We start from the raw sequence: 16,835 nt of genomic DNA on the forward strand, positions 1-16,835 counted from the left end.
ATTCTTTGTTCCTGAAAAGAGTTCTGATTTTAGTGACACAATTTTAGCTGTTGTTGCAAAAAGGCTAAAAAAAACCCAGAAAGCCACTAAAACAGAAAGCCACTAAAAGGAAGGACGACAATAATGATTTGTTCTGAAAATGTCTTTATTTTTTCAGTTGTAATTTCTTGTTTATAGCATACAGGGCGGTATTTAATTGTTTTCGCAGTTCAGATTTCCTCTTTAGGAGATCGTGGGGCGCTATTCAATTGATGCCCATTTTTGCGCTGATCGCGCCCATAGTGGGTCCGGTTTAGCTGCGTAAAACGGCTACCTCTGACCAAAGTATTGGGCAAGATTGCGAGAAGTGCTGTTTGGGCGCCCAAACAGGTCACTTTTCGCCCATTTTAGCTCGCACTCCCCTGGGGCTGCGAGCTAAAATGGTGCGCCAGCAGCATCAATTGAATAGCTCCTGTGGGGGGCGTAAGGGGGCGAAACAATTCAATACCGCCCATAGCCTGATTCTTGTAATGCACCATTGTTCAATAAATGTTATTTTTCTGGATATTATGGAATTTTCATGTTATGGGTATCACAGACCCAGGTTAGCTGTTATGAAACAATTTTCTAAGATTAGCTTTCTAGGCTAAAAGAGGTTGCCACTTCAAAAATAATATACTAAATCCCTTGCCAATTATATTACAGAACCTTGTGTCTGATTATATTCATCATTAGGTGACATCAAATTTATGTTGCATACGTTCTTTTTCCAGATATAGTAGTTCTGTTTGAAGCTTTTAATATTTTGAATGAAAATTTTTAAAGTACCTATGCCCATTTATGGCTGTTAAAAATTTTCTTAAAAACATTGTATGACATGATAAGCATAAACTATTGTGTATCAAAATGCTTTATTTTAACCTTTCTTTCCGGCCTCATTGTCTTACATCTTGCCGCATTGTCCATCTTTGTTACAAAACCTGTGTGTCTGTGTTTTCAGGGATGGTTGTTGTGTTCTTCCCCTACAGTTATGGTGTCTTATCTAATTCAACTATGCGCTGTTGTCATTCTAAAACCACAGCACTATTTGTATAATCATAAAAATGTAATGATGAATATAATCAAACACAAGGTTCTGTAATATAATTGGCAAGGGATTTAGTATATTATTTTTGAAGTGACAACCTCTTTTAGCCTAGAAAGCTAATCTTATAATAGGAGCAATGAATTGAATAGCTCCTATTAGCATTATACAGTGCCCCAACACTCCGTTTTCATTAATGCGCATCAGTGCCCATAAGACAGTGTTTCCCAAACTTTCTTGAATCGGGGAACCCTAGAGTATCTGCACTCGTAGACCAAAAGTTTCTTGAGAATTTCAGCAAAATTTATTAAGTGAAGTAAATTGTGCTTAACCTGTTTAATTAGTTTGTTACGTGGTGGAGGACAGGGTTGCACTTCTGTTTGTTCACATTTTATGATAGGCAGAACCAGAGCTGGCTGCCAATCACATTGACCATAAATAATTTGATATTTTACTGAACCACCAAACTCTGATACCCCTGCAGGTGCCCTGCAGCACCTAAGGGTGCCACGGCATCCAGTTTGGGAACCACTGCCATAAGAGTATATTAAATCGAGGAAGTAGACAGATACAATTTGGAACTAGTTCATTTATCCAAACTTGTGAGTATACGAGTCAGACCCAAGAGAGGGACATGAGGGAATAAATTAAGACTGGTGACCAGAGACCCCGCTGGAAGAGAGTGACATTGAATATGCTCTGTATACGTAACTGTAGAGAAAATTCAGGCTCACCGTCATTGGTAAAACAGGAAAAATGATCCTGTGGAAATATTGGATGCTTTAAGATGAAACACGACTGCAAAATCAGATGTTACCTTAAACCTACTTGAATACATTTACACTTTCAACCAGTGCTTACAAAGTGGTCCTAGAAAAGTTGTGAAACTTACCCCCCCCCCCCTCTCCTCCACCTCCTCCTTGGCGCTTTATTCATGTTATGACGCACACAGTGGTGTCCCTTAAACACAATGCCCACAGTGGTGGTGCCCCTTACACATAATGCCCACAGCAGTAGTGCCCCTTATGCAGTGGCCACAGTGGTGATGCCACTTATGCAGTGCTCCTGGAGTGGAGCCCCTTATGTAATGCCCCCTGTAGTAGTGGCCCCTGTAGTAATGCTCCCTGTAGTAGTGCCCCAATAGAAATGTCCCCTGTAGAAGTGCCCCCAATAGTAATGCCCCATGTAATAGTGCCAAGTACACACACAAAAAAAAACAAAACGATAGTTATCTTAAACCCTGCTCCTGCGTGTGCTGCCGTTTGGTCCGCCTGGTAGCTCCTCGGAACTATGGGACGTCTCTTCCATAATGCCCGTGGGCGGAGCTGGAAGCCGAAGCTCCAGCCTCCGGCTGCCGCTATGGGGAAGGAGCCGTGGCGCCTGCTGGTAACAAAATCTCAGTGGGTGGAGCCTCCCTGCAGCGCGGGGCTGAGGTGAGCCATAGGAGGCAGTTCCATCACCTAATAGAAGTGACGGAACGCAGTTCTATCCCGTTCCAGCCCACTTTAACCCCTGCTTTCAACTATTGCTAAGTGTGTGTGACACATTTAAAAAGTGAATACACAGAAATCCTCAATGACTTCAGTTGTCTGACATTTTCGCACACTTCGGGGCTTTTGGTGCAGTCATTTTGCATTTTTTGTCTATGCGCGCTCACGACATTGCAGTATCCCATTACCGCGGCATTCTCCCGAAAACTGTCCGTGGTGTACCCTGCGAAAAATACAGCATAAATTGGGGAAACCTGTCTGTATTCCATAAAAAGCCAAACTGACATAGGTAATCAATATAGAAATGTATTTGTGGCCCTAATAAAAGTATTATGGGTTATAAATTGTGTCAAATGGCTGTTATATGCATTTTTCTGTAACAGTGTAAAAAAATTAAGAAAGCAAGTTTTTTGGGCCAAAATAAATGCTGTATTTAAATTGGGGGTACATTAAAATGGGTGCAATGATATTTTTGTCATTTTATGGCACTTTAAAAAAAAAAAAAAAAAAAAAAATTAACTTGGTGCCGTCACCCGCAATGTTTAAAACACCTGTCCCATCCATACAGCATACCTGACCCACTACTTAAACCCATTTTCCAACCCTTTTTTTTTGTTTTTCACCCGCAAAACTGACATGTCATTATTGTCCAACTAACTTTAAATATTTTTGCCTGCTTTGTAATTAGGGAGGAGATGTCCAAGGGGTTCTTAATCAAGTCCCGACATATTTACTCATAAATAGGAGTTTTGCACAATTTTTCACCTGCTCTGAGATGGTGAAAACTTTGATGGTTTTTGACTATGGAGAACTCGCACAAATGCAACAACAGTGGCAATAGGATTGCATGATACGCATTTCTGGAGAAAAGTTGGCACAAGTGCTTATCGCAGCTAATTGAATTCTCCCCCCCCCCCCCCCTTAAATGTGTAGCTTAAAGGAGCACTAACCCTATATTTTTACATTGTCCCTTTTGTATTTAATACATAAAAAAAACGTTAGTGCCTCACTTAAAATGTTTTCAATTGGCATGACCTGTTATTATATGCCATTACTACAGTATATCACTTTGGTAAGGATGATAAACATGTACAGGAATTGAACCCATTAAAGTGTGTGTTAGTTTTCATATGTTTTACCTATTTTTTCAAGTTTGAAAAAGTCTTTAAGAATGTATATAAAATAATCATGCAGTTGAATTGTACCTAGTTTCTATGATGGTGCTAGCTATCTGGTAAAGCTACAGTATATTTGTCACTGATTTGTTTTCACTTCCCCATAATTCCTTTATCTCCTGCTAGAGCTCTACTCTGTTTTACTATGGTATCAATGTAAAGGGTGGTGATAGGGTGGGGTGCTGATACACTGTGGTTAGTGTCCTGAAAGAACTTACAAATTGAACCAATCAGATTCTAGCTATTATCGTCTAGAAGGTGCAAGTTAAATCTTACGTAGAATCTGATTGGTTGCTATGGACAACATCTCTTTTAAAATGCACTTCTAAAAACTCTCACTTTAGTAAATTTACCCCTTAGTGTTCACTCTAGGTCCAGTACCGGACCTAGAGAAAGGGCATGCGCCCGAAAGGGGGCTTGTCTTTAAGACTCATCCCCTTTTCGTCACTCTTGGGGGCGTGCCCGGCACGGGATAGAGAAAGGACTTATCACCTTCAGTGAAAGGCCGGCTGTATCCTCACTTAGATACTATAGAGTCGCTTATACCCGCTCCCACACGAAGTCCAAAAAAAGAACTATAAAACGTTACTTTCATGAATACCATATTATAATAGAATTTATGATATGTTTTTAATATACTTTATGCTCGTTTTTAAGTATTGGAGGACATGTTATGCCCAAGGCATTTGCCTATACCTTTTAGTTAATCTTTCCTTCTAGACCACACCATAGTCTGCTACATCTATAACAAATGGGCCATAGTAATGTCACCCCCGTGCAGTGTTTAATCTTGAATGTCATTATATTCACTTGGCAGAATACAGTGGAAAATATATATTAAACATTTAAAAAAAAAAAAAAGAAAACATTTTAGTATATCAAGCATTTTCCAAACATCTGTTTCCAATTTTGTAATTTATTTATTATTCCATGTCATTCATGGCTTTCAAAGTGGAAGTTGTTTAACTGTTAAAAACATTATTGCAACATTATGCTAGCAATAAGCTTATCTAGAAAAGTAAAATTAAGCATTACTTACTAGCAGGGAAAGGTACCTTATACAAATATAAATGTTATTGTCCGGCGTTATGGAATCTTTGGCGCCCTATAAATGATGAAGAGGATGAAGATGAGTGACCTTTTGTGCACTACAAGAACAATATTGACTTGTTTTCTATTGATCTTCGATTTAGTGATCGTGGTTTACATTGAGGGGAATTCAATGTGATAGATGCGATATGCGGTTCTGACACATCATGCCCGCTGACATCACAACTTTGCCCTCCCACCCCAATAAAGCGCGATGGAAAACTCGCATGTTAGAATTACTGTTAATAGCACCATGAGGGAGCTCCCGAAGCTATAAAATTTAGCAAGCTGTTAGGCCGACTAAACGAATTCTCCTCGCACCGAGAAACCCAAATAATGTTCTGGCCGCGAGGCTGTTTTCCAGCTTAGCGCGGTGCTAACAGCCTCACAACCGGCATTTTAGTTGGAGAATGCCAATTCTCGCGACTAAACACCCAGGTTAAGTGGCAATCTAACTAAACAGCGCGCCGCATTGCATAGAGCCGGGAGCTCTCTCCTGGCTCTATCAACAGCGCACTGAATTGAATTCCTCCCTATGTGCGCAGCCGAGCATCGCAGCGGTGCTCAGTGGCACATTGCGCTGTATTGAATTCCCCCTATAGTTTGGCCTGTTTACTAAATAGGTGAGATTCATTCATTTGTTCATTCATTCATTAATTTAACATCACAACATTTGAGTTCTGTTAGTTTTAATACATACAATATGTAATTGTATTTCAATCGAAAATTCCCTTTGTATGTGTTAGGTACTATTATTTTGAGTCTGCACAGCAATTTGTTTATAGTATTGATATTAGCAGGCCATGCCTGTTTAAGGCTTGGTGTTTGGATGTGTTCTTTCAACGCTGTATGTTCCATGGCTCTGAAGCTTGGCATTTACTAATTACAGGCTTAGCTTAAGGGAACAAGAATAGCTCAGCAGAGTGTGGTAAGAATGCTTTGTGTAATGACAAAGGCAGGAATATAGATATTAAGATGCCCACACTTGTTGTAATCCAGCCATTTAGTCTAATTGTTGAATGGAAACTTCACTGTGCAATACACCCACGTGTGTGGAAGCTAGATTTGGCCATTCTGTTGCAGGACAGAGAAAGCGTATCCCTATCTGGCTCTTGATTGGCATTGACCTTCACACAATTTGATGAAGGTCATCGAATAACTTACATTTCCAACCTGCAGGTTCAAATCCATTTCCTTTGGTTTAGAATTTGAACTGGGAAATGGGGCTACACATAACAAATGTGTCAGTCAATTTAACATAAAAAATGTTAAATTTTATTTGCAAACATCTGTCCTAGACAAACCCGCTGTTTCAACAACACAGTTCAATGAGCAGTGCCTGACTCTTTATTGGCTGCTCCTGGGCAACCACCGCGATCAACCGGTCACTTGTCCGTGATCGATCGCAATCAACGTTTTGGCCACCCCTGCTGTAAGGTATGTAACTCGATTAATATAGTACAAAGGGTCATCAGGTCTATTAAACCATGATAAGTAACAGATGCGTCCCATATTAGGAAGTACAAAGAAAAGAAGAGTTCTGGAAAATAAGCATTAAGAAAAGCATAGTAAACAGCAACTAGGGAGCACATACGTAATATACAGGAAAAATACAAAACTAGTGTCATTGAACAAAAAAAAAAGACAAAGGGAGAATTGTGGAGGCCTGGGAGTATATCATCTTGTGAAGCAGAGGTAGCAGCAATGTCCTAGGTGCCCTTGAAGAGGACGGGACAGTGCAGCAGGCTAGAGATGGTATACAAGTAGAAAGGAAGCGGAACAATGTGCATATTCTTTAACAGAACAGGATTGCTGCCACCTATGCCAGATACGATCAAATTTGTAATTAACCTTTTTAGATATATATAGGTCATATTAACTAGGGAAACCCAGCTAATCCAGTAACAAACCTCACAAGCATACATACATTTTAACATATTGTCTAGCATATTTATCAAGTACATCCTCAGCTATGACCCCTAGGGAACACACCACAGGTGCTAGAATGGATTGGGGTATACCAGTAGAAGTGTCATAAAAGTTCCCAGAAGGTGCCCCAAGTGTTGCTGTAGTTTTACACTTTTAAAAATGTTATGTAACAAACATGTCATGGACTCAGGCAAATGATTCTCTAGCATTCCTTTGTCTTGTGGGCCCCTTGTACCTAGAATGACTCAACAGAGCATTCGTTTAAAGATGAGTACACACTGGGCGACCGAGTGACCAATTTAGTAAACTGTACACACTTACTAATTGGCCTCTTGATGAGTCTGGCCAGACATCACAGCTGGATGGACATTTAAATGTACACCCAGTTTTGCTACCAGTGTCGGTGGTTCTTTCTGCCAGTGTATGGGTTGGTGGGGAGATCCCCCGTACACGCAGGCAGATGCACTTATATATCGACATTGGCTGTGCTACACAGCTGACGTGTTATGTCTGTGAGTTATGGTGCATACACACGGTCAGATTTTCTGTCAGATCTGAACGATAACTATTTTAAAAATCGTTCAATCGTTCATATCTGAAAGAAAATCTGATGTGTGACTGAAATGATGAAGGATGCGCGTTCCTGCATGTCAGATAACGATATCTGACATTGTCTGTGTTTGCAGTCAGATTTGGATGATTCCATTCATTTTAATACTGTCTGAAATCGTCCAAATCGTTGGTAAAATCGTTCATCTGACATATCTGACTGTGTGTATGCACCATTATGTTGTTCACAGACGTATTGTCTGTGCACACGGTCAGATACAGTTAGAGATATAGCATTTGTCATCTGTACGAACAACTTATTGCATAGTGTGTACCCAGCTTTACACACATTCCCTCTGCATTTATATAACTCTCTTGCTAGTGGAGTTCTTAGTAGCGAAGTAAAGCATTGGTCTTACGGTTATGAAGTATGCCGACTAGGGCATTTCCAATTACCGTGTGTGTGGAGGTTTTCATGTATTTTGGGCTTGTTTATTTGGTTTCTTGTAGGTGACGTGTTCCTTTATAAAGGTGCAACAAGCTACTTTTAGTAGGTGAAATTAGACATAATGGTCCTGACAATGCTAAGCTGTCCTGAAGAATACATATCCAGTTTAATGGCTTATTATTCCTATGCCTTCCAAGGTGTCTGGTTCTGAGATTAACAAAACCTGTTCTCAATCCTACAGGGCAGCCTTAGAAGAAGTTGAAGGAGATGTATCAGAACTTGAACAGAAGCTTGATAAGGTATTATTATTATTATTATTATTATTATTGTTTTAAATGGCACCACAAGTGTTCCGCAGCGCCTTACAAAGTACATAAACAAATAGGTTGATTACAGTACAGTACATTACAATACAGGACATGGATAATATACATTGCTACATTCGCGACCATAACACCCAGATAAGCAACAATACAAAGCAACCAAGTGTTAGGTGCCCTGGTAGAGAGTAAGAAGTAGATGAAGGTAGAGTGTGCACTATAGTAGTCTAGAACTTTAATCTTATTATCATAATGCTTTCCTAATCCTACAAGCAGTCTTTGTTAAAATGTAATTTACAGTATATACATGGTCAACAGGGTTAAAAGGTCGTCATTCAAATGACCAACACAAGAAAGTTTTTTTTAGGGTTAATGTTAGGTTTATGGTAAGGCTACAATATAAAGAAAAAAAGAAAAAAATCATGTGTCAACCATTTGAATGTCGACCTATTGACTAACTCAGTGGTTCCCAAACTTTCTTGAATCACGGCACCCTAGAGTATCAGCATTTCTTTCACGGCACCCTCAGGCCAAAATTTCTTATTCAGAAACTAATATTAAATTGTGCTTATATGTAATACTTAGTGTCAGTTATGTGGTGGTAGACAGGGTTCCACTTCTTTTTGTTCACAGATTTTATAATTGGCAGCCACCGCCACTGGTCTTGTGTATCACATTGACCATAAATTGACCTGGACAATCAAACCGTGGCACCCCTACAAGAGTCCTGAGGGACCCAGCCTGGGAACCACTGGTTTAACTTCTTAATGTAGACATATCAATCCAACACACACACACACACACACACACACACACACACACACACACACACACACACACACACACACACACACACACACGACTAATATATATGCTGACAGTGAAAAGATTTGTGTCACATTTGGTCATTTTACTGTATACAATGAAAAAGTTGTGTGTGATTTACCTTCAAATATAAGAGCTTTGAGACTTAACAACAAGGTGGTAGAGTTTACTGTATATGACAAATTGTTGGCTCTTTTCATATAAACAACACACCGTTACAATTTTCTCACTGACATAGTAAATGAGTAGGGTTTAACTTAGCACAGGCTGTGTGTTATCTGAACTGATAAACATTGCACTTTTTTCCTCCCAGCTGGTGAAACTCTGCATTGGAATGATCGATGCTGGAAAAGCTTTTTGTGCTGCCAACAAACAATTTATGAATGGAATCCGGGACCTGGCCCAATATTCTAGCAAGGACGAAGTGATTGAAGTAAGCAGAATCCACTCAAAGCACCAAGTAGATATACAGAGCTATGTCCTTCTTACATTGTGCACATGGATAACCGAGCACTTGGTCAGCTATGTTTACAATATGTGAATAATGTTACCAAAGCATTCTTAGAACAGATAGTTTTTACAGCTAGTTTATAAAGCCAGCATTGACCAACAGAATCATAGTGTGAAGAATTAAACATCTTCGGTTTTCTGGCTAGAGATTTGCAAATATCTCCTTAATTATCCCATTTGGCCCATCAGATCTAGATGCAGCCAGAGGTGCCGAGCCTTCCAACCAAATTTTTTATTTTTATTTATTTTTTTAAATGAAAAAATATTCTTGCAATACCCTCTTCTAAATAAACCATGAATTCATTGACATACACTATAAAAAGAAACTGGGTCTCTATTCCGGGCTGGGTATGAGGTGCCAGTGGTCGGGATGCCACTGGTCAGAATACCGACAACGGCATCCAGACAGTGAAGTTCCCGACAGTGGTAGGTAAGTATAGTATAACTAACTCCTACCCTAACCCTCCCTATCCGATGCCTAAACCTACTCCCCCAGTGCCTAAATCTAACCTCCCCCCTCCCTGCACCCTAAATCTAGCTCTACCCCCCCCCCCCCCCCCCCCTAGTGCCTAACACCTAAACCTAACCCTCGCATAACCCACGATACTTCCCTTCTGGATTCCTGCGCCAGTATTTAGACCGTCGTCATTCCGCACACCGGGATGCTGACTACATCCCCTCTATTCCACCCCCTCGTCCCGTGTTAGGATTAATGGGGATCTGTTGGACCCTGTTCCGATTTCAAACTGTGTTCACCAGGGCTGCCCCTTATCTCCTCTAGTATTTGTTTTATGTATGGGAGGCCTTGGCAAGGGCCATTCAACCATTTGGTCCCCAGCCTTCTCAAAGTGTTTTAAGCATTTTGACTCCCTCTTTAATTTTAAGGTGAACTTGTCTAAAATAGTTGCTTTGAACCTTACTGTGGATCAGGCTACTTTGCAAGGATTACAATATATATCCTAATTCTTGTGACATTCTACGCAAATTAATTACCTTAGGGTTATTTTACACAGGAACCCCTCCCAGACTCTTTCCTCCATTACTTAATAATCTTAAAACAGACCTTCAAACCTGGCACCCTAAGAAGATCTTGTGGATTGGAGTAATCAAAATGAATGTGCTACCTAGGGTACTCTATCTTCTTCACACTATTCCCATATTGATACTGTACTCTTGGTTCACAGAACTGCACCGTGTCATTAGAGATTGTTTGGGTGGGTCGTAGGCAACGCTTTAAACATGAAGTACTGTATAGGCGAAAGCACCTGGGAGGCTTCCAACTGCCACACTTCCTCTTTTATTATCATGCTGTGCTGCTCACAAGGGTTATGGAATGGTGTAGAGTTGATGATAAACAATGGGTGGATATAGAAGCTGCTTCTCTTCCTACTCGGACTCCTTGGATGCCCTGGCTACATATCTTACCTCGAATATGCCACCCTTTGCTGGGTCCTACTATTTCTTGCTGGCGGTGTTTCCGGTCCCAGCCTCTCCTCCCGTCTAGCTCCATTGTTTGGAAATCTGGCCTTTTCCCCAGGACTGCCACCCAATTCATTCTAATTATGGCGATTACAAGGAATCTCTACGGTAGGCCAATTACTTGACGACTCTGGGGTTTTGAGTTTCCCCTCTCTACAGGCCAAATGTGACCTACCTAATAGGGAGATGTGCAAATATCTCCAGATTAAGCACTTTCTCCTAGGCCTGGGATCCGCTAGTGCCTATGGCCGTGGGTTTGCTCCTTTTGAAAATATGTGCATGTCCCATTCATACCCTTCACATCCTCTGTCCTTTGTTTATAAATTACTTATTGATTATCTCTTTTCCACTAGGCCTAAATTCACAAGGGATTGGGAGGTCGATTTGCAGGGCTTGGTGGGTGATGATGATTGGCCGGAAATATTTAGTAATGCATTCTCCAGCTCATTCAATATGTTGGTGGTAGAAACACACTACAAAGTTTTATCTCGCTGGTATCGTTGTTCCAGTCTGCTGGCTAAAATGTATCATGGGATCCATAATACGTGTTGGATGTGTAACATGGCATTAGGCACTCTTCTCCATATGTGATGGGAATGTCCACTACTGCGACCATTTGGGGATAAGGTGATAGAGACTGCGGGTATTATCCTCCAGGAGTATCTGTCCTCTTGCCCTAGTTTCTGGCTTCTGAACCTCCTACAAAAGTCCCCGGCGCTTTTTAAAAAAAACTCTACTGCGACATATACTCAGTGCCTCAAAAATGGTTATCCCAGTGCATTGGAGGTCTGCTACCATCCCCACCGTGATTGAATGCTGTGCTCAGCTTGACCACCATATGTTTATTGACGACCTCAAACTACCTTTACCGAATGGTCATCAAGATTTCACAGCGATCTGGTACCCTTGGCTCCTTTTTATGAGGAATCTGACAATTACAAATCGCTCTGTAGAGGACTGGGGTGGTGAAGTAGAGAGAGGTTGTTATTCTCCCTCAAGGGTACAGCGCTGTGTTTTGATAGGCTACTTTCTTACTTTTATTGTGTTGATCCTTATCCTTTTTTCCTTTCAGCGAGGTTCTTCTCTTTTCTCTTTCCCTCCCTTCCCTTTCCTTTCCATTCCATTCCATTGTCGTGTTTCTTATTTGTTCTTATGTATTTCATAAGTGCTGTTTGTTTGTAAAATGTGATCCAACACTTACATTTAACATGATGTCATAGGTACAACAGTATTACGGTATGCTTTGTTGTTCCCGTACCGTTCATGACCTGTTCATTCTATTTTGTGTTGGCTTTCAATAAAAATAAATTGCAAAAAAAAAGGTGTCATAAATCCAAAGTATAGACAAAGATATTTGAAATTAGTAACTTTCTCTCATAAGTGCAAGATATGGATTAATACAGAGGTACCCAAACACGGTCCTCAAGGCTCCCCAACAGTTCAGGTTTTAGATCTATCCATGGTTGAGCAAAGGTGACTTAATTAGTACCTCAGTCAATTTGATTTAACCACTTATGCTCAACCATGGATATCTCTAAAACCTGAACTGTTAGGGAGCCTTGAGGACCACGTTTGGGAGCCTCTGGTTTAATATCTTCGATTTAGGGTTTGAAAAGGCCACTTCACATTTCCCTAGGATCTCTGGGTAGGGATATAAAAATTTTGTAAACATTAGTCATTGGTTCTGTGGATTGAAGCAGGTTTTTATAAACTGGACTGTTACATAAAGGCTTTTATTGCACAATTTACAGTAATGGGTTCTGAAACTTTTTAACATGCCTCACTATACCCATAAAGGGTTTATGGTTTATTTAAATGGGTAAAAACCACATTACTTGTTGCCCTTTCAAGTCTAGTAAATTATGTTTCTGATGTTCATAATTTACACTAGAAGATCTGACTATTAAGTGAGACTTTAAATTTAAAGATTTAATAATTGAATTAATATATAGTGCATTATTAAACTAATGATTCTTTTTGTATGCCTGTGTTCTGCAGAGCAGCCTGACAAAGTTTTCTGAAAGCCTCCAGGAGATGATAAATTATCACAATGTAAGTATTTTACTTAAGGGATTGTGTGGTTTCCGCAGCTTCACAAAGTTGTTGCCGTTATTCATGTACTTCAGTGGCCTACACAGTCACAAGATCTCAATCCAATAGAGAACATTTAGTATGTTGTGGAACGGGAGATTCGCAACATGACTATGCAGCCAACCAATCTGCAGCAACAGCGTGATGCTATCATGTCAACATGGACGACAATCTATAGAAAATGTTTCCAGCACCTAGTTTAATCCATGGCATAAATAATTAGGACCGCTCTCTAGGCAAAGGATTTTCTTACCCAGTACCTAATAAAGTGCCACTGAGTTTATATGCACAATATGGAATGGGTTTGTAATGTCGGCTGTCGGGATAACTCCTGTCAGAATATTGACAGCAGCATCCCGATGGCTGGTATGCCAACAGGGCTCGGGTAAGTATGCTTACCCTTCCTTCTTGTAGCCTAACCCTTCCCATGTCTAAACCTAACCCTCCCCTTCTTGCTTAAACCTAACCCTCCCCTCTAAGTGCCTAACCCCGCTATGGTCCCTAAACCCAAACCTCCCCTCCCCACCCCCCACTGCTGGCTGACGCTAAGGGTGCCGCCGGACTTACCTCGTTCGGGCTGGTGTCCTTCTGCGTTTCGGTGTCGGGATTAAGATAGGGGTCAGTATTTTGAGCTGTAAAATGCTATACTACTGCTGCAGGCAGTGTCACAACCCTGTCATTAAGTGCATCGATCTAAGGATATTTGTGTGCTTAGCAGAAGAAATTTGCAATTCGATAAATAACGTTGATCATTTAGGTGATGTGACAACAGTACCCAGCAAGCTTTACTTCCTAAACTGTAGTTCTGGAGGAGTTTTCTATTCACTGATCACAATGGACAGAGGTTTCTGTTGAACTGTCTGATGCAACAGCATCATGTTTATAAGCAATGGCCTCTAAAGGTTAGGAATTGATTTTAATGGGTCCTAGCAAGAAGTGCAGATGTGGGAAGGGGTGACGTCACAAAAGAGCAAGGTTGCTTTGGTGGTCACTAGATTGGTATTTGGCGTGCCCTTGTTTAGGACAGATGTTGGCAGTTTCGAGAAGCCATTTATTTATTATATATGACTGTATGATTTTATGCTCCAATCGGATTGCAAACAACTGACACGTTACCCAAAATAAGGCATATGAGTATTATATGAAAGTTCTTGTGCATAGAGCTTTATATGCTGGGTCAAAGTGGAAAACCTTTTTGAAGGAGGAAATTAGGGGACTGTTTTTAGATTGTGATTTCTGTTTGTGCTTGTTCATTGATTATATTTTGGTACTGAGACCCCACTTCCCATGGATTGTGTAGTGTGGCTGGCACTGCACAGGCTATAAGAGTCAGAAGTGACTCCATATTGCTTTTTGCTATTATGTTTAATTGGGAACAAGCATTGCACTTCTGCCATGGTGAAAGCACTGAGATGCAGTTTTATCAGCCTTGCACATTATTCTGCCAACTAATGCTCAAGCAAAATATGGTTATTTCTTTAATGACATTACTATTGTCCTAATTTAAAATATGTAAACTTGACATAGTTATTTTAAATGTATTAATTGGTACATTACTTCAGATTTACCTAGATGGTTATACACTGTCCGGCTTTACAAAACTATATAGATGTTTCATCCCACAAGTCTCACCATGACATTCCATTTACCAGTGCTAACTGGCAGCGTGTGATCTCCGCAAATACTATGCTCACTTTATATTTACACTGTAACATCACAGTAATGTCACAATTTAGTTAAGGTTACTGAATCTGGGCTTGCACTCCCTCCCCAGCCTGTTTACTCCCATGTAGTTCACTGCAAGCTGATTGGTTGATGTGCAGGATTAGTCTGGTCATTCTCCAGCCTACTAGTTGATCCATCTGACACTTACAATGATAACACGCCGGCTGATTTTGTTACTAGAATGCAGAACTGAGTGATAGCAACTATTTTACATGATTTGCAATGTGGTATTTTGTGTAACTTTTAAATGTTATTTGCAGTTTCAGTAAGATGTGCTGATGAGACTGTGAAAAAATGTAAAAAATGTTTTATTGTAAAAATACATTTGGTCATGTTCTAAGAACATTTATATTAATTTTGTGAATTAGTGTTTTTTTTTATCCAAACGGTTAAGTTGCTGCCATGTTTGTTACTATATTATGTTGTATAATGAGCTGTATCCTAAAACCATTGCATTGATTGATTAAAGCCGTGTTTACTGAGCCAAATCCTGAATTGATTTGATAGTGTATAAGGAAAAGGATATCCTCCATGGATTGTAAGAAGGAAACCGATACATTCCTCCCTATGTTGTTAGGTGTTAAGCGTACATTAGAAGCCACAGACAACAGAAGTGCAATTTAGCTGATTAGTACATCTATACAGTTGGGACTGTCATCTATCATTGCATTTCTTTAGAAAAAAAACTGTTTTCCACCACCAGAAATCAGTGTCTTTCTGGGCTTTTTTTTTGTCTCTCTAAAGCAGACGTCTTACGTCTCAGGGCTTTATAAACAGGAACATGAAACTGCTCTGGTATTCTCAGTGGGATACATAATGTGTAGGAAGTAAGAAAGTGCATTGGCGTCATCTCACGCTCCTCATTTAACTCTGTTTCATTATCTTTATGATTAACACATTTTAATAACTGTTATATATTTTTCACCATTTGGATTTTAGGAATGTGAATGAAACTATTTTTTTTTAAACACATCCTTTGTTGCTTACACTATTTCAGATCCTGTTTGACCAAGCCCAAAGATCAATCAAAACACAACTCCAAACATTTGTTAAAGAGTAAGTTATTGTTCTTTGTATTTCTATTATAAATATTATTATTATTATTACATTTTATTTATAGGGCGCCACAAGTGGTCAGCAGCGCCGTACATACAGTACAGTGTACACAGAACATTACATTACAATACAGTAACTAAAATATAAACAGAGCACAAGTAACAATTAGCAACACAATTCTCCATACACAATACAGCTGGGAAGGTAAAGGCTGTCATAGAAGTGCTAGAGAAGAAGGCTGTGAGACAGTGGGGAGGAGGACCTTGCTCCTAGGAGCTTACAATCTAGGGGAGAGAATAAATATATTGTTTATTGCCCAAACTCAGTTGTGTTTACTCCTGTGTATAACCCTGGAGTCACATGTGCTAACCACAGTTACATAATAATTGAGGCAGCTCATCTTTTAAGTGAGTGTTTATAACTAGTATATTATGATCACTTTTTATGATTATTTGCAGACTACTGTTGCTGGTCTGTAGAGTGCATTGCATGACACACACACAAATACTCTGTCATGCAGTTTCCCTGTAGTTCTTGTTTTCCAGGAGTGCACTGCTAAAACTAAAATGGAGCAATATTCCCTGGGTTTAAAAATGGACACTTCCATAACTGTGCATGCACCCTTAAATGCGTCATTTAGAATTAAGCATATCATAGACTTGTCCCTTGTGCCTGAATAGGTGGAAACTGTCGGGCAAGGACAGATTAGTTTCACGAAGGCATGTACTGGAGATATGAGCTAATGAAATGTGGATACATCACCCCCTGGATACATGTCTTTTAAAGGATCTTCTACAGGTTCCTGATGCTGGCCATACACTCTGCAATTATCGGCGGATTGCAGCTGGCCATACACTCTGCGATATCGGCGGATTGCAGCGTGTATGCGGGCGACCGAAGGTTAAATATTGCTCGGTCGGGCATGCTGGATTGTCCAGCATGCCCGTCCGATGCGATATTTACCCGGGAAACTGTCGGCCGCATCGGGCAGTGTATGCCCAGCGCGGCCGACAGACAGACATTTCCTGTGTTCCGAAGGAACAGGGAAATGTCTCCTCCCCCGGGGGCGGAGCGCGGATGTCGGGC

At 40.3% G+C, this 16,835-nt stretch overlaps 1 protein-coding gene across 3 annotated transcripts in view; it reads left to right on the forward strand.

Moving 5' to 3' along the window:
• The window catches only part of ACAP2 (ArfGAP with coiled-coil, ankyrin repeat and PH domains 2), a 115,039-nt gene that overhangs the window by 17,187 nt on the left and 81,017 nt on the right, over positions 1-16,835 (forward strand). For all 3 annotated transcript variants that reach the window (XM_088444811.1, XM_088444809.1, XM_088444810.1), the window contains exons 2-5: positions 7,985-8,042; positions 9,202-9,321; positions 12,876-12,929; positions 15,691-15,749. In XM_088444811.1, the coding sequence (XP_088300937.1) occupies positions 7,985-8,042; positions 9,202-9,321; positions 12,876-12,929; positions 15,691-15,749 (291 nt within the window). The remainder of the gene's footprint in view (positions 1-7,984; positions 8,043-9,201; positions 9,322-12,875; positions 12,930-15,690; positions 15,750-16,835) is intronic.

Source organism: Taudactylus pleione, unplaced genomic scaffold, assembly GCF_031769625.1.
Source record: "Taudactylus pleione unplaced genomic scaffold, aTauple2 ptg000372l, whole genome shotgun sequence".
NCBI lineage: Eukaryota > Metazoa > Chordata > Amphibia > Anura > Myobatrachidae > Taudactylus > Taudactylus pleione.